Genomic DNA, 19,237 nt, shown 5'->3' with positions numbered 1-19,237 from the left:
CCCATTCACTTTCTCTTTTATCAGTATTTTCCTGTTTCTTTCTTCCTTTTGAAAGAAAGCGTGGGGTGGCAGAGGGCGAAGAGAGAAGAGCAAGCCCATGGATGAGTCACTGTGAAGTAACTCACACGCTATTTATCCTTCTTTTGAACAGACGAAAGTCATGAATGCAATTTAAAGGGGAAAAATAAGCCTGAGAGAAAGGCTTCTGATTAAAAACAAGGCAGAAAAATACTTCATTAGTGATTTCTAAAACATCCAAAAGAGGGAGGTCTTAGCAATGCTGTAACATGGCAGAAGAGCAAATAAAAAGCCAGAGTAGAAATGACATTTGTTAGTGGAAGTTCTCTACAAATTTCATCATTAACCAAAAGCTTTATTTTAATGAGAGTTTAAAAGATGGCTACTTAATTACCATCTTAATCAAAGTCTTAAGTTTGTTTATTTTTTTAGAGTATGTAGTAGGGATTAATTTAAAAGAAATGTGTGGAGGTTGCTCTCTAATTATTGCTGAAGGAAGAGCAAACTTCGCAGGCTTTTAACTCAACATCCCTTCAAAACCAAACTGGAATTAAATAAGGCATGGGTAAACAAACTTCTCATCGGCCTTGCACAAAACCGGTAAAAGTCAGAACTGCAGCTGGACAGAGCAGTGTCTTTTGAAGCTTTGCAGCAACATTCCTAAATCAATTCTGTAGTTCAAAGCTGTTCACACAGGGAGTGTTCAGTTTCAGAAGTGGATGACATCACCCACTGTTCAGATTTACAAAGAACCTACAAAAATTGAAGCATTCAACCACTGGGATCCCAGGATGAAGCAGACACTTGCAGCTAAAGCATTTCCTCACGAATATATGAAAACATATTAAAAATAAAAAAAAACAAAACAGAACAAAACTTGTCAGAGCAAACAGGTATTGAAGAAAATGTTACATCAACAATGAGCTAAATTAAAATATTGGGTTGCTAAAAGCACTAGCAGAGCTTAACACAAAGACAGACTAGGAAAATCCTAGGCTCTTTGTGTTGTTACTCATAATCTCAGAGAAGGTATATTTTGAAAAATATTCTACCTCTAACAATTTTATCCCTGAAACAATAAGCACCAGATCCAGCATGAAATACAAATACCCCAAAGTATTGATCGTAAAACCAATTATTGAACACCATAAGGAAAATACTTCATATCAGCAGCTCTTTGAAAAAGCTAATAAAATGCATCAGAAGACAAAAAAAAAGACATAAAAAAAAATTTGTTTTTATAAGAAATACAAAAATAACCCAAATTATACAATGTACATTCAGTAAATTGACAAGCTTCAAGTTTTCACAAGGGCTAACACAGTTTCTGTTTTAAATTTGGTTTAAAATCAACAGAAAGGGGTTACCACGTGCTGTGGGTAAATACACTAGTTCTGGGAGCTATTATTTTCGCTGCTGCTGTTGTCAAAAGCGTTGTTAAAGAAAACCTTCAAAAAAAAAAGAGAGAAGAAAAAGGAAAAAGAGGGGAGAAAGAGGGTTCGTTGATTTCATAGAGCCTTGAGTGCCAGTCAAACATTAACACTGTTTTCTTCGCTTTGTTTGCCTTCCTGCTTGCCTTGATTGCTTTCTCCCTTCCTTACACCCATACACCCACACTGCCTGACCTCTTCTTGCTCCTGTTCTCCATACTCCCTAAATTACCTACCCATATGCACCACATTAAAACATGGTATCATCTTCTCTTCCCATTACATCCATCAGAATTGTCAACTTTGCAAATTTACTGTGAGGGTCAAATAACTAATATTTCTATGCATTGTCACAGTTTATAGATTCATGCTATTAAGGGAGATTACCAACTTTCGGCACAAAAAGTTTATAATGCTCCCATTTGCTGAGAAACAAACAGAAAACCTAAAAGCCAGAAAGTCTGGACACAATAGATTATTAACTTCCCTATTTTTTTAAATCTTGCAATTGTTACAAGCCTTCTTCATGATCCTTGATGAAGAGGACTGACATGGCTGACCTATATTCAGGGCTCTTCCTCTTCTACAGCACAGGTGCATTCCTCATCCTACCCCACAACCCTGCTCTTTGGATGCAGGGGTCATCTTCATTTTTCTGTGCTCTTGATTTATGGTCACTGTGTCTAAGTGTTATAATGATTCAAATAATATATAAAAACATTAGACAACTCATGGCCACTGCCTTCCCTTCCTAGGAGCTTGGGAATTGCTGAGTGCATTCCCCGCTGCTGAAAGCAGCCTGGTGTTTACAGTCTCCATGCTGATGTATGCAGATGGCTGGCAGCAGCGACAAGCTGAAGCATTGCCTCCCTTTCTGAAAGTACGTATGTTCCCTATCACACATTGCAAGCAGCCACAACAGTGTAGACTGAGAAGAAGACAAGAGAAGAAAGGATCCCAAAATATGGACCCAGGCCCAGTCGCTGCAGTATTTGGACCACTGAGGTTCAGTAGGAACCTTCTTTACAAACAAGCTGTAAGCAAGCTACATTTTGTCAACTGCTCCTCTCTTGCTGCCACACCTTCTGCACTATTTGGACTCTAAAAAAAAGTTAAAATTGCGCACCAAATGCTCTCTTCTGCAGAAGCATCTCAACTAGAACTGCTGCCATCCCAGTCCCTGGCAGTGAAGAAGCTTTTGCACATGCAGCATGCATTGTCCAAGAGAAAAAGCACGTCTAATAAAAATGAGATAAAAAGTATATTGATGAAGCCTATGATGCAGCTGGCTCAACATCAGCCTGCAGGACCTCATGATCCAGCTGGTATTTTCTGATTGTTGAGGTTGTTGCCACAACCTCAATGGTACCAGGCTTAGTGAGATGGAGAGGGCTATTGGAAAGGGATCCACTTTGGTCTCATTTGCTATGACAGGCAGCTGCAAGCCCACTAGACTCTGAAATTGGCTGCAAGGAAAGGAGTGTGACAGCCATGGAATAGACATACAGGAAACCATACACTAAATTTAGATACGAACCCTTTTAAAAACCACTGAAAGTGTTTGCTAAATGACAGACCCTTTTCTATAAGTGACACCGAGATCTAAGCAGCGTCACACTGGGCCATCTTAGAAAGCACAGGTTGACTTCTAAGCCTCCATAATGTTAAGCACAAAAGAATCTTTTAGGAGACTTGCCCATCAGCAGAGGAATGAGCACATAATCCATTAAAAAATAGAAGATAAAAATCTATTTGGAGAACACAAACTAATTTTGATTCTGAACATATCAACAACAAAGCAATAAAACAAAAACACATCTTTAACAGATAATCAAGTAGCAGATATCTAAGGCAAATGTTTGGAGACTGCAAAAAGAGTTCAACCTCTCAAAGATACTGCACTGTTTTGCAGCTTGTTCCCTACGGCACATTATTCTCATTTTATGCTAGTTCTAGGAATGATGTTTACTATGTAGTCAAATCACAAGTATTTGTTACACAACACTGATTTTCAGACTGTTTTAGTGTATATACTACTACACTGGGGGGGGGGGAGCTGTTCTAGTTCTCAGAAGGCTGACATGGCCTTCTCCTATCAAAGGGTGTTATCCTCCTCCTACAGGAGGGCAAAATTTGTTCCTGGGTTTACAAAAGATGTAAGTGTGGCCTGACAGGATTACTCGTGAGGATTATGCAAGGCACTGTGTAATAACTACTCCAGGGGAAAAAAAAAAAAAACACCCAAAAAAAAAACAGGTCAGCAGTCAAAAATCCCTTCTATCGATGTCAGACTGATCTGTAGTAGAGTGATGCATAGATCTTATGAGAGAAGACTTGTAAGAGGAAAAGAGGGAATATTTGTGTGTTCAGCTTTCTTTTTAGTTAGGGACTAAAATACTCCCTCCTCTTTTTTTTTTCCCCCTTGTTTTTCTTTTTTTTCTGAGGTTAATATATAACAGTTAGTAGTACATAAAAGGTTCAGTTTCAGGGGGAGGGAAGGCAGGTGGTTTACGTGTCAGGCCAGATTCAGATCCCATTACTCACATTAGCAAGCAGTTATACAAAAGACCCCAGTTACTTCAGTGGGATTAATCACAAGGTAAAGTTCCACTAAAACTGAATGAGAAGCAAAATTTGCCTCTAAATTACATACAGATCAGATGATATTTTAGAAATCCCAGATAATCTGTATAAATATATACCATCTAGCCAAAAGATGAGTTGTAACAAAGTTCACTGGGTTTTTGCATTAAAAATGTATATTCTGTTTCCTAGGAAGCTTAAATTTACCACTCATTGCAATACTATATGAAAATTTTGAGAACATAATCTTCATGCAATTAGAGATAATAATCTGAAAATCCAAATATTTTCTTGCACTGCTGGGAGCAAGAGATCTGAATGAAGTCATTGTAAAATGATAGAGACTCTTACTTGGCTTAACAGTTTGGAAACTCCTTTAGCATGTTCAAAATCTGGTCTTCCAAGTACAGTAGGCTCCTTATTCATCTCTCCCCTTCCTTTCTTGTACTCAGCCTTAAAAAACAATTAGTATGAATCACTATCAAATTAATTTGTTTTGCTTTATCAAGCAAAATGCAATCATTAAAGCCAGTAGAAAAGGTCTCATTTAGTGATCTGCATTGACACTACTGTTCTAATCCAAAGAAAGCCCTTCTCAGGCTTCATCTCGTTAACAATAACATATTTATTTATTGTAAAATACAACACACAGCATTCACAAACTCAACTTTAACCAAATGCACATCTTAAGCCTGAGAAATATTGTTCTCCCGATCAGGCAGAATGATTTACAGTGGCTCAGTATTTCTTACGACAGAGCCTGCAGTTTACACAAGATTATTTGTAGCAGCTGAAAATAGTCTTGAAACAAAACTAGGCTGAGGGGCAGCTTTTTGAAACGTAGGGTCAAATTCCATTCTCAGTTTCACGACTGCAATCTTGCTGATTGTCAGTGAGGTTGCACTGGAGTAAGAGAGCAGAATTAGTCCCACAAGGTTCATGTTATGTGATCTTTCCAGCTGAACTGCCTCCCATGCAAATTGCTGCAATTTTTTTCCACAATGCATTAGAAAACAGCACAGATGAATCAACAATAGGTGCTTTACGATATCACAAACTAAATTATCCATTGCCTAAAATAGGCTTCTTGCATTACTCAGGCACTGTGAATCAGCAAGGACACGTCATAACAACAGACTGAGAGAAATAAAAGCCACTCTAACTCCAATGGACTTGGAAGAGCAGTTAGTAAATTTGGGTGTTGAACTTAAAATTTTGTAGTTGTTCTTGCTTTTCAGAAAATCTTGAATATTCAAAAGGTAAATCTCAGGTCTCTTTAAACTCTCTCCCCATACCTGCCTAGTCAGCCTCACATTAAACTATAAGCAGTTACTTAAAATCTTGGCTCAGGACTTTTAATATATATATTGTTTAACCTGTCTACAATAAAATATTAAAATGCACCATACATTGCTGCTTTTCAAACTGCTCCTTGACCTATCCATTAGCAGATGTCACAGTGGGAGGGCAAAGAATTTGAGAGGGGAGTTCAGGGAGGAAAGTCCCCATGCAAGAAGCAGTGTGTTTGCACAGCTCTCAGAAGGACAGCAGGGAATTGCATTTCCCTGTCACTGCCAGCTGAGATGGGAGGAGGAAGGGGAGTCCCAAGATGTGAGCTTCTCTTGTACTGAGGTGAAAAAAGGCTTGGTATGTCTTCAGAAGCGCAGTACAGCATACAAGCATATGACTTATTTTGAGAATGATTATCATGAATAAAGCTGAAACAAAACCAACTTTAGGAAGCTTATGGTTGTCTTTAGATCAATGACAAATAATTGCAAAGGTCATACTGTCAACATCAAATTAGAAGAAACCCATAACTTTGCAACATACCAGACAAGGTTAGTGGGGGTTTTGTTTTTTGTGGGTTTGTTTTTTTTTAATGAAACCTCCACATCAGACTTGAGGTTTCAGGTTTTCTGCTTGTGACATTTGAGAATTTCAGCAGCATTCTAAACAATCTGAATGACATTGGAATAATATGTCTAAAAAACCGAAAAGAGTAACAGATGAACATACGTTGCTCACTATCTTTGTTATCTCAGTTGCCATCTTTATGTCTGGCCTGTTCAGCACTTCAGTGTATCTATGAGTATCTTGCACATCCTTCTTATAGGATACCTGTCAAACAAAAAACAGTTTTGTTTAAAATAGACAAAAATGTTTGAAGTTTATAAATAAGCTTTGAACGACCTATCAACTCAGCCATCAAATTTAATAAAACTCTGCTTGACAGGGATTATTTAGTAAAACCCACACACAGGTTAACAGGAAACATAAGAAATTCAGAAGCATAAAATACAGTATTTAAATGAAAATGGTTTTGCTTAGAAGCGTAGTAGAAAATGAAAACACTGCAAAGACTGAAATATTAGGTTTATCATTAAATTTCAGAGGACTTCTGAGAGTATGGTATTTTTGCTATGCTGTGCTCTTTTTTAACATAAACTAAACCCGCCACGATACCAAACACCGCAGCCTGGCAGATTGCAGCTACACTGAACCGAAACTGCAATGCTACCACAGCAAACATCTTTCTCAGTAATAGGCAGCCATGCAGCTGGTACGTAACTCAATGACACAACTCCACCTCAGCATCCCCCCACTCCCCGCTACTCCACTTATTTGCTCCACTGCGCAATCATAGGAACTAGAAGGCTGAGTGTTCCAGCATGCGGAACACAAAACTGAACCTGTTTGTGCAAAAGCCGCTACTATAATGAATGGACTCAGAAAGCTTTGGACAGAAGGCTAAACCACGGGTAGGAGAGTCCAAGCATTCTTCATTTAGCAAAGCAATCACAGGAACAGCACAGACCTCAGGGACGTTGCAGAGCTCTGGGACCACAAGTTATCCTTCTCCCTCTTCAGGGTAGACTTTTCCTTCTCCCTTGCTGTAGCACATGTGCCAATCTAAGCCAATTTCCAAGAGCTATCTTACTGAATTATTCTGAATGATTAAGATAATCATCAGATAGTGTCTGACAAATTGAAGTTTCAGGCAAAAGTTAGAGAACACAAAATTAAGTCTACAGAAAATAGAAAGTATTGGAATAATTCCTGCTTTACTGGACAGTCTTTTATATTTTCTATTGCTTAATAAATTTAACCAACCTCTCACCCCAGTATTTCATCATCAAGAAAGTCCTCAGCCTGAAGCTTCACTTACAGCCTCTATTCCTGTTTCCAACATAAAGTTTCACTCTGGGTACAATGCAACAAACTCATAAACTGCAGCACTCCACAACAAATATAATTTGTACAAATGTTATTGTAAAAAGAAAAGAAAAAAATCTTACTTTTTGGCAAATATTTTACAGGCAACAGGAAAGTAATTTTGCATCCATATGGCTTTAGCTAAGTAGACAAGCTAAATAGGCTTCAGTGTTGGCTGCTTGCCCACAAATAGATCTTACAATTTTTTAATCTACAATGAGTGACAAACAAGTGTAATCACTGATAAAATAAACAAATAAATAGGTTGGCTGAATACAGCCCAAAGTATCACCTACCAAGAAAACAGAAACTGATTCTTGCAGATGGTTTAAACCGCTGGAAGATTTGTTTTGGTTAGGTTTAGATTTCCTCTATTTTTTTAAGAAACTAGATGTACAGACAACCATTTGCAATTCAAGGCTTTACATGAATTTAGTTAATTATATGCTGTTTATCCTAATGACCACATGAGGTGAGGTGAAAACCACAAAGGCAGCAGAAACAGGTTTCTGAATAGCACCCTATCATCCATGTAAATTGCAAATTAAAGGCCAGCATATGTGCTCAAAATAGAAATTAGGAATGGAGTGAATTTAACAACAGAGAATCAAGAATAGTGGTGATAAAGTTGAGGAAATGTGGTCACTTATTGCTCCCAAATGACATGATCATATAGTACATGAAATAATGGATTGTGGTTAATTTCAGGGGGAAAAGGGGGGTGGAATAAGACAGTGACAGTCCTTTATATTTCACCATTTCCAATTATATTAGATGCAAGGCCAATTGCTATAGTTTTCCCAGAGTGAATTATTATTCTTCCTGCACCTAAACCAGTATACCTATTACTTATGTCTGAGGGAAAGTCATCTAGCATTTTACAAATGTCTGCAATATATATTTGCTCCATTCTGCAGCTTGTCATACTCCAGTGAGAATAAAAATGTTATGCAGCAGAACAGTAGTTTGTCAGAGGTAGGCCAAAGAAAGAAAAAATATGTTTCCCATTTCCTGAATAACCTCAATCCCTGGATGCTGACCCTTTCCCACTGGGACAGTGTGCTGGCCTCTATTACACAGCTGCTATTCTGTTCCATGTAGCGATTTTATTTTTTTATAGTGCTATGTTGGAAAAGTAAAACCAGAGCTATTCCAAGAGAGCAGGGGAACAGATGTAGACAGGGCAAAGCAACCAGCTTGGTGTGTGCACCGATGGGCTCCAAGAAGATGGAAAGTTAAGAACCCCACAAGAGAGGAGAAGAGAAAACAAAGCCTGGTCAAGAAAACAGCAGAAGCACCCCGGGAAGGGGCCATCTTTTCTCCTGAGTTGGTTCAGCCCTTACTGAGAGGCTGGAACCCTGACTGGAACCTCCAGGCATTACACGATGCATGTACTCAAACTTCACTTCAAAGGGTTGCTAAAGCGCTACCAAAACACATCACCAAAGGTTCAAGAATTGCTTCTTTTTATGAGGACCACAGGTCTACAAAACATCTGCTCAAACTGTTTTGCAACTGAGATACTGACAAGATAAGCAATGAAAGACCTAAATGGAGAGTTACAGCAGAGCAGCGGGAATTGCAAGCAAGAAAGAAGCAGGGACAAAAAGGGAGAAAAACTGTAGCATCTCCAGTTTGAAGTTGCTAATAGTAAATTGAAAATACTAACTAAATTTAAAGTGGTTTTCTACCCTAATTTGAAATTACGATATAAAGTGGTTACATTATTGAATATTATTAGAAACAACAATAATCTGAATAAAAGCCACTCTGATGATTACATACTCTGAATTGCCACTAGTTTTTGAAAAGCATGGAAAATATTCAGTGCTTGCTTACAATCAGTAGACTAATTTTAATAAGGCCACACCTCCATCTCTTATAAAAAGGCATAAGGTCCACTCGGGATAAACATGCTGGTTTATTTAGTCCGGCTGAGGGTCTAGAAGGTGCTTCACCTTTCATGATGGTGAGAGTACACTGGAATGCACTACAGTGCTGCAACATAAACAGATTTCCAAAGGTGCTGCAAAACATCTCAGGTTGTCAATCAACAAATTGAAACTTCTGCTACATGGTGACCCAAGCACACCTAAGCTTGAAGACTCAGACCTTTCCTGCAGTCTTTTCTCCCCCATTCCAATTCCAGAACTATTCCAAGCTATAGGTAATAAATTATTAAAATATGCATAAGCAGCTTGAACACATTTTGCCCTCTTGAGATGCACACACAGTAGTCAGCAAGGAGCTGGGCACACCTACCTGCAAGAGAATTTGTCTTTTACTGCCTGTTTCTTCTTAGTATTTTCTAAGAGCTGTAAGTTCACTAACTAATGGCCTGTCAGCTGTGTCTCTGCCCCCTTTTCTCTCATCTGCACTTTGGGGTCCATCAGCACTAAGAAAATGACTAGCTGGTGACAATCATCATTGGCAACAGCTTTTCTGATCCCCACTCAAATGGTGTTGAAAACTGTTTCCCAGCCTGTGTAGAAGAGACAAACACATTTATGGCCTATTACAGATTGATGCAGTCATCCTTTCCAGTAATGGGCTTGAAAATTGATTGGTCCCAATTACATCAGGAGTAAACACATCATTTTCAGCACCAGTTGGAAGTGGTCCAGGGGGACCTGCTGTTGACAACCACTGTCAGCAGAAAGTTAGTCAGTGAAAGGTGATTTTTCTAATGCAGATGTTGAACAGAGAACCCAGAGAAGCTTTAACATTACCTGCATCAAAACAAAGATCAACATTTTGGTATGTTATTGATAGTGTTTAAGGACACTAAGTTTAAGATATGCTGATTTGGTCTTACCAGAAAGAATGTAATCTTGTGAATTGTGACTGCACAATAGCCTCAACATGAAAAAAAAAAAAGCCTTACTCCTAAAACAATATAGACCTCTTAAATATTCAAATTTAGATGGTCAGTGGAACATTATAAATTACCCCTACTGACATCATATGGACTACAAAGAGCATACATATACATCAAAAGTTTACACAACTGTCAGACAATGTCTTAAATGCAGCGCTGCTTCATACATAGGCTATAAGAGAAAAGATACCCGAGCTCCAACCTTAGATATGCAAACTCTCATTTAAATGTCCACAGTTGAGGCTATTGGGGTTTTCTTATTTGGAGAATCAGAACACCACTTCCTTATTTAGTACATGGTACAAATACTAAACTTTTTTTGCTGTTCATAATGCCCAGTGATGGACCAGGTCATGGAACAGACAAAACTGTGATCCACAGCTTTGTTTACCTTGATCAAATGCTATGTGCAGCTTCTACAGAGGCACAATGTGGCAAGTGTTTTCTTTGCTTTAGGAATTCAGTTGTCATGTCATTTCACTATTCAGTTTTTTCCATCCATGTGATCCTCAACTACACATAAGGTGAACAACTATGTGGAGACCTGATGGTTTTCTAAGTGCCACCACCTAGTTTTGGTCCCAAGTTTGGAAAGCTCCAGAGGAACTAAAAGACATCAGCCAAGCACAGACATAAATTACGCTCATAGTCCCTACTTCACTTTTCTCCTAATGCCTTTGTGTGCCAAAGTCACACCATTAACATTCACTTCAGAAAACACAAACACAACTTGCAGAGAAAAGTCCTTTGGTTTGGATAAACATGCTTTCGTTCAGGCATTATGTAGTATTTACATTATTTCTCAAGTAAATTACCTATCATTAAAACAGTCACTTTTGTTCTTTTGAGAGCAACTTTCTTCAGTCTAAGTACAAAGAAGAGAAAAATGTTTTTCTCATACATGATCCACTGTTCAGGAAATTTTATAGCGCTTCCCTATTACACAGCTTCAGCCCACGCTTATAGAGCATGTTACTGATATTCAAAGTGGTGCGAAGGCCTACAGCACATGACAGTTTCAAAATGTCAGCACAAATGTATTTTAAGTTGAATACAGTCTTAATTTTTAAAGGAAATTGCACATTTCACAGAGTTGTGTGTAAATGTCAGCCTTATTTTAAGGCTGAGTAAATAGTCTTAAACACATCCTAATCCTATTAGATGCAAACCCTGCATGTAAAGGTTGAATTGAGTTGGCAGAGCATTGTAGGTAAACATGCATTCTGGTCCCGTAGGTATACTGTACTGAGTGCTGGATAAAAGAGCTTTGTCCTTTTATTCCCCCAGTAGTTTCTCTCCTTTTCCTTGTACTTTCAAAGCTGTGATTCTACAAGTAGCTTGAAATAGTTCTGAAAGACAAACGCTCCACATTTGGGATGCTCACTATTCCACGCTCTGACTCAAAGATGAAAGCTCACACAGCTCTTAATTAAACCTGTACTTACAAAACAACAAATCCATAGCTATTCACAGTGGTGCCCAAACACTTGCAGCAGCTGTGTAACTTCACTGAACAATAACTGGACTTACATAACTTACTCCTTTATGTGTGATAAAGATGCATCCCCATTTCACTGCAGCTCCCCATGAGCAACCAGAAAGAATCCGTTCTTGAGCAGATGAAATTATCTGGTTAGAGTTTTATGTTGGATACGGAGGGTTTGTCGGATTTTTTGAAGTTTGCTCAGGCTGAAAAATCATTTCCCTTGTATTTTTTCATTATTTTTAACATGCTGGTTTCAGTTGTCATTTATCAAAACACCCTTGCCTCCTATGTTTGCCTTCATTTTCTTTTATTATTTTGGGGTTTTTTTGCTTGCTGTAAGAGTGAAAGAAGTCAAAACAACTGAATTTCATTTACTAGCACACTAATCCTCACACCATGATAAATTTGATTAAAAAACTCATCTCGTATTCCTCCTGATGTCACCACCTTCTCTGAGAGGGATTCCAATGTCTCTTCCCAACATTATGTCCACCATTATTCCTACTGCTAGGTAAACAAAAAAAAAACCTTGCTTATGCGGAGAGAAGTTCATGTTCCCAATTCCTACACTCTGTCAATCTGACATCCTGATGCTTCCAACAGCAGTGACAGCCAGAATTTGACAGGAAGAGGGAATTCTGTAATCAAGACAGGTTGCAAATTACTGCTGGGATTTCCAACACAGGTATTTCCCAGCAGAAGAAGAAGTTATTCTTCAAACATAATGCTTCCCTGAAGTTTTCCAGAAGCCTTTTAATCAGCAGCCAGCTGTCAAGATTCTGCACACACAGATATACATCTAACATTGACATTTAGTTTTCAGCCTACATACCCTAAGAGTGTTTGTTACGCTGTCAGGAGGGAAGATATAGGGTAAATTTAAGAAAATTCAAAATGAACACCCAAGCTTCCTTTTCTACATTGTTAACAGCAAACAAATATCCCATTTATCTGGGAAACAAGTGTTACAAAATCACCTACTTAACTGACTTGGTTACCTCAGAAAAATGGAAAAAAAATCATAATTTTAAAGGTATTTACATGTCAGCTGTTCTTACTGGTTTTGTGTACCCTATAAGAAGACCCACCTATTTTAGCCAATCTTCTCTTAAAATTTACTTTGCTCATAAGTAAGCTTTTACAAAACCTAAAACTAACATATGTTTTTCTTTACAGTTGTGTTGTTTATATCATTCAAGACACTAATCTTGGTAGCATTTCTGGCCCCAGCAATTGTGCATTGGGCTAGTATAAGCTAGCTTAACCACAAAATCCAAACTGACTTGAGACTAATTATTATTAGGGAGTTAGATTGTGAAGTTAATTATACAAAAATACAAAACTACTTTAATGACATTAACGAGCAGATCTAAAAATAAAAAAGGTAACCAGCTTTAAAGATATTGCTAAACATTCTAAATTATCTAAGTTACCTAAATAAAACTACAGAACAAATACATGGGTCAATTTCAGTCAATGTTATAAACTAATGCCTGCCATTAAACTGAACTCTGTGCCTCAGATTCTGTAAAAAAAAAGTCATAAACTGTCCTTTGAAAATCATTTGATATATATTCAAAGAGACAGGAACAATGTTATTTATCCACATAAAAGTGTGCAAGAGCACAGTAGAAACAGCCCCCCTTCCCTCCTCTCTACAGAATCCTGAAGAACCAAGTGCTGGCAGTGTAAGACACTGAAACTATGCTGGTAAGGTCTTCATGTAAACAAAGAGTTTTATACACTTTTAAAGCACAAGTAGGTACACATGAATTCAGAGAACCTGTGTTTGTAATTTTATTTCAAAGGGATAGCACTTAATAACAACTTCTACCAATAAACAACAACTACTTCATACTGAAGTTTAGAACAAAAGGCACATACCATTACTTGCATCGTATTTTAGACACACATCATGTCCCAAATTACTTCAGAGCAAATAATGTAAAAACATACCAACTAATGAAATATGAAAACATTCCATGCCCAATTCATTTCAGTTAATAACCCCAAACAAGCAAATAGATGGGGGAGTACTTACATCACTCTGGTATTTATTGACTTCCATAGCATGCTTAATATCTGGAGGCTCCTTCATATGTGCATAATCTGAAGTTCCTTTCTCAGCATCATGCTTTTGCTTATAGAGAACCTGAAAAGAGCAACATTATACTTTTGTGGCCACATCCAGCAGGTATAATAACATGAGCTGGGTTAAACCTAGTGACATAGTGTGCCTGTATTCAGGAAGAAATGCAATAACTAATTAAGCTCCTTAATGGAACCAGAAACCTGAAACAAGAGCAGCTTCCACCCAAAACGGAGACATACGAGGCACAGTCAGCAGAGAGACTTCTCTGCTCTGTTTTTGCAACAGAGGTACCAGTAGACAGGGGGGAGAAAAATATACTGAAACAGAAAATTCGCCTTAACAAGGTGAGTCCAGGGAAAACGATAAGCAAAAGCTTTTTTTGCTCAAAACAGACTTGAAACTATCAGCTAAGTGACTATTTCAGGTTTAATTTTTTCCCTGTTTACCAAAAAAACCAACAAAACCCCAGATTTTGTGCATGCCTCATAAACAAAGAGGTTTACATGAAATACTTACAGCCCAAACATCTGTTTCTTCCTCTTTTCGTAAATTATTGGCACAATACACATTTTGACTAGTCCCCAGGTTCTGGGGGCTCGAAAGAAATCTTTACATTCAATTGTCATCATGATAAAGGAAAATGGAATTGTAGTGTGAGTTTACAAACAAACTTATTTTTGCAATAGAAACTGAGCTCAATGTTGGGCATTCATCCAGCTTTCACTATACTCTGTTATACTTACATATACACACACTCACACACTAAAACTGCCTGCAAAGCTGATCTTGCACTTATCCTTGTCAAAAGCTTTTAGGCTTACGTTAAGAAAAATTCACCATGTTTTGATTTTTGAAGAAGCAGCAAGCATTAAGAAAATTCATTTTCTAATAGCTCTCAGGAGCAAGCATTAAAATAATCCCCAAGAAAACAGAAAATACTAAATAAGATTGAAAGCTGATCAGAAGGAGAAGGATTTGAAACTAAAACCCTTGTCAGCAATTAAAGAATACTGTGAAAGTTTTGAGATGGGAACTCTACACTACAGTGATTCAGATTCTTTTAGGACATGATACTAGAACTCTGAGAAAATGTTGTATCTGTTTGTGTTTAAGGCAGCAAGATTGCATGTGAGTCACAGATCAGGGTGCCCAAGGCAATATATTAGTATCTCCCCTGACCATCTCAGATTACAAAATGACATATAGGCTGAGAGATTAAGACAAAAAGGGTTGGGGTTATTCTTGCACTGATACTATATGAATGAAAATCAAATTAGTAAACTTAAAATGTGCCATCTCCTTATACAGTGTAAATCCCAACATGGGAAAATTAACAGAAATGACAATTGAGCATCCACTATATTGGGAAAAGATAACTGTTTCTTTAGTTTAATGTAGGAATAATTGACTTGCTATTTGACAGCCCTGTTCTTCCTAACTTTTCACATTATTTTTATTAACTAACTTAAGTAACCTTGAAGTGATCACAGGCTAAGAGGAGTTCAATAGCTGTCTAGTTTAGTTTTGGACAGTTTTGTGCAGAACTATTTTCTGATCTGTAAATCAGTTCCAAGGAAGCATGAAAAAAATGCTGATGAGGATTATTTCATCAATATTCTTGGAACCATTATTTTACATGTTAGTATGCGTACATTATTTTCTCATTTCATGTTAATTTTCAAGTTTTAGCTAAACTGATTTTTTTGTATCAACTCTATATATGAAACTACTCTACATAGAGATCGAGTATTAGAGGTCATTGACATAACCTCTGTACTGGCACCATTTATTAACTTAAGAAATACAAGGTAATTATTTAAGTAGGCATGACTTCAAATTGAACTAATTTGTAAGCACTCATTTCTTATTTTTCTTTTGTCTATTGTACACCAGTGTGTCAACAGGAAGCTGCATTAAGGCTTTGTGCTCTTTTAACTTAACTCTGATTGACCCTCCACTTTGGAATACTTTAAACACTATTAAATTTTTATTTTTGTATTTCTCTTTATAGTCAGAAAGATGAGCCCTGAACTTAAAATCCACAATGTAGGATTGTGTAGGAGGAAATGTTCAAGAACACAGAAAATGCCATTTTAATCACTAGATACTGAACTAGACTAGCTGATGTATTTGTGTAAAACAAACTACAGAAGCCCAGAAGGGCAATACCTGCTACCATAAAAAAAGAGGAAGTCTTGAACATGAGATTTGAAACCATAAAAAAAATGAAGAATTACATAAAACAGCCTGATAATGTGTAATATGACTGTAAATGATGCAGTAAGCCACAAAAAAAAATAGCTTTATCATAGTAAAAAAAACAAAAAAACAAAAACAAAACAAAAAAAACTCAAATGAAAGTGAAAGAAGGATTCTGCCTACAAGGGAGAAAAACTCTGAAACTTTCTCTTGAAGTTGAAAATATTGCTTAAGATTCACTTGGTTCATCATCTTTACTAACAACCAGAAAATACTTGAGCATTGACGTATAGTTACTATTTGAGATATTGCCCTGTTCAAAGGAGAAAATTAAACCACCTTCAGTTTGCTTGAGATTATTCCTTTCAGATAAGAAGAAAAACGGTGCAATCTCTTCTTATGGCAGAAATAAAGTGATGAAAAAAATGATGAAACGCATACTTTTTTTTCAACACTATTTCCCCTTTAAGCAATTTCAAATACCTTTATCATTGTTTGTGACACCTTATTAAAAAATTGCTCTGCATAAGGAAGGATTCAGTTTACTGGTCTTCAGACAAGAAAAAGAGTTGGCACAAAGCTAGCAATGATCAGAAATTTTCCTTCAGAAAAACTGTTCACAAGAAAATTGTATTTTTTCCAGAAAATGTCCATTTCCTTTCGGGAAAATCAAAATGAGGGCTCCCTGCCTGGACTGCTCTCATCAACTTCATTTTCTCATTGCAGAGAACAGGGAAATTTGCGAGAGCTTTGTAGGCTGGCAAGGAGGGTGAAGTTACCTGGTAAGGACAGGGATTTCTGCTCTCTCTAGCTTACAACGGGGACAGCCATGATAAAAGAGATGAAGAGAGGTGCTTGCTCACCCTGAAGAAAGCTATTTAGAAGGAGATAGACAAATATCCTGTGCAGAGGAAATGGATGAAAACCACCTAAGTATGTGGGGCTGTGCAAATTCTTTTTCATTCTTATGAAACACTTTTTTTTTCCACGAAGAGCATCATGATTTTTTTTGTCAAAATTTTTGATGCATTTCCTTCTCTATGAGCATTCATAACAGTTCTACATAAAATACAAAAAAGCAAACATGAGTTTTATGCAAAAGCCAGCAGAAGTAGTCTGGCTAAAGTCTTTTCTCTGTATCTTTCTGTGCATTCAAGAGGCTTGTAATAAGTGGAAGCAAGGACAGGTGGCATGGGAAGAGTACAGGGATGTTGTCCAGGAAGCTAGGGACCAGGTTAGGAAAGCTAAGGCCCAGTTAGAATTAAACTTAGCTAGAGGCATTAAAGATAACAGGAAGGGATTCTACAAGTACATAGCAAATAAAAAACAGACTAGTGAGGATGTAGGCCCCCTCAGGAAGCTCTCAGGAGAACTGGCTACACAGGATTTGGAGAAGGCTGAGGTTCTGAATGACTTCTTTGCCTCAGTCTTCACTGGCAAAGGCTCTGACCAAACCACCCAAGTCTTGGAAGGCAGATGCAGGGACTGTGAGAACGAAGACCTTGAGCCCACTGTAGGAGAGGAACTCGTTCAAGACCATCTTAAAAATCTGAATGTGCACAAGTCCATGGGTCCTGATGAGATCCATCTGTGGGTCCTGAAGGAGCTGGCAAATGAAGTTGCGAAGCCGCTGGCCATCATATTCAAGAAATCGTGGCAGTCAGGCGAAGTTCCCGATGACTGGAAAAAGGGGAATACAACCCCCATTTTCAAGAAGGGGAAAATGGATGACCCAGGGAATTACAGAGCAGTCAGTCTCACCTATGTGCCTGGCAAAATCTGGGAGCAGATTCTCCTGGAAGGCATGCTAAGGCACATGAAAAACAACAAGGTGCTTGGTGACAGCCAGCATGGCTTCACTAAGGGGAAATCCTGCCTGACCAATTTGGTGGCCTTCTATGATGGGGCTACGGAGCTGATGGACAGGGTAGAGCAGTTGATGTCATCCACCTGGACTTGTGCAGAGCGTTCGACACTGTCCCGCATGACATCCTTGTCTCTAAACTGGATGGACATCAATTTGATGGCTGGACCACTTGGTGGATAAAGAACTGGCTGGATGGCCGCACACAAAGAGTTGTGGTCAATGGCTCAATGTTCAGCTGGAGACCAGTAACGAGTGGTGTCCCTCAGGGATCAGTGTTGGGACCGGTCTTGTTCAACATCCTCGTTGCTGACATGGACAGTGGGATTGAGTGTGCCCTCAGCAAGTTTGCCGATGACACCAAGCTGTGTAGTTCGGTTGATAGGCTGGAGGGAAGGAATGGCATCCAGAGGGACCTTGACATGCTTGTGAGGTGGGCTGATGCCAGCCTCATGAAGTTTAACCATGCCAAGTGCAAGGTCCTACACCTGGGTCGGAGCAATCCCAGGCACAGCTACAGGTTGGGCAAAGAGATTCAGAGCAGCCCTAAAGTGAAGGACTTGGGGGTGTTGGTTGATGAGAAAATGAACATGAGCCCGCTTCAGTGTGCGCTTGCAGCCCAGAAGGGCAACCGTATCCTGGGCTGCATCAAAAGGAGCGTGACCAGCAGGTAGAAGGAGGTGATCCTGCCCCTCTACTCTGCTCTTGTGAGACCTCACTTGGAGTATTGTGTGCAGTTCTGGTGTCCTCAACATAAAAAGGACATGGAAGTGTTGGAGAAGTCCTGAGGAGGGCCACGAGGATGATCAGGGGACTGGAGCACCTCCTGTATGAAGACAGGCTGAGGAAGTTGGGGCTGTTCAGCCTGGAGAAGAGAAGGCTGCATGGAGACCTCATAGCAGCCTTTCAGTATCTTAAGGGGGCCTATAGGGATGCTGGAGATGGACTCTTCATTAAAGACTGTAGTGATAGGACAAGGGGTAACGGGTTAAAACTTAAACAGGGGAAGTTTAGATTGGATATAAGGAGGAAGTTCTTTACTGTAAGGGTGGTGAGGCACTGGAATGGGCTGCCCAGGGAAGTTGTGAATGCTCCATCCCTGGCAGTGCTCAAGACCAGGTTGGACGAGGCCTTGGGTGATATGATTTAGCGTAAGGTGACCCTGCCCACGGCAGGGGGGTTGAAACTACATGATCTTAAGGTCCTTTTCAACCCTAATTATTCTATGATTCTATGATTCTATCTTGAAGAGGGAATTGAGCATGAATCAATACAACCAATATGGGGCAAAACGCCCTCAGGAGGAAAACTACAAATGTCAGGGTGTTGTACTCTCCATTGTAGTAAGATCCTGTCAGTGCTGACATTGAATGGCTGAAACCGTATCAAATGAGGTCCTGGCTCTGCTGAAATCCATAACAATTGCCATATCAGTTAAAGATAGTAATATGGCAGTCTGTTTGCTCTGGAG

General features: G+C 38.7%; 1 protein-coding gene across 6 annotated transcripts in view; it reads right to left on the bottom strand.

Moving 5' to 3' along the window:
* Positions 1–19,237, bottom strand: part of NEBL (nebulette) — a 251,627-nt gene that overhangs the window by 64,266 nt on the left and 168,124 nt on the right. For 4 of the 6 annotated variants that reach the window (XM_062633653.1, XM_062633655.1, XM_062633658.1 and 1 more), the window contains 3 exons: positions 13,653–13,763; positions 6,051–6,152; positions 4,383–4,484 (listed from right to left, as the gene is read on the bottom strand). The exons of the other annotated variants lie outside the window; for them this stretch is intronic. In XM_062633653.1, coding sequence (XP_062489637.1) covers positions 4,383–4,484; positions 6,051–6,152; positions 13,653–13,763 — 315 coding nt within the window. The remainder of the gene's footprint in view (positions 1–4,382; positions 4,485–6,050; positions 6,153–13,652; positions 13,764–19,237) is intronic. 6 annotated transcript variants of the gene reach the window in all.

This window comes from Pezoporus occidentalis, unplaced genomic scaffold (assembly GCF_034315485.1).
Source record: "Pezoporus occidentalis ecotype Australia unplaced genomic scaffold, CSIRO_AGI_Poc_V1 ctg40, whole genome shotgun sequence".
In the NCBI taxonomy this organism is placed as follows: domain Eukaryota; kingdom Metazoa; phylum Chordata; class Aves; order Psittaciformes; family Psittacidae; genus Pezoporus; species Pezoporus occidentalis.
This window is presented reverse-complemented; position numbering and strand designations above follow the sequence as displayed.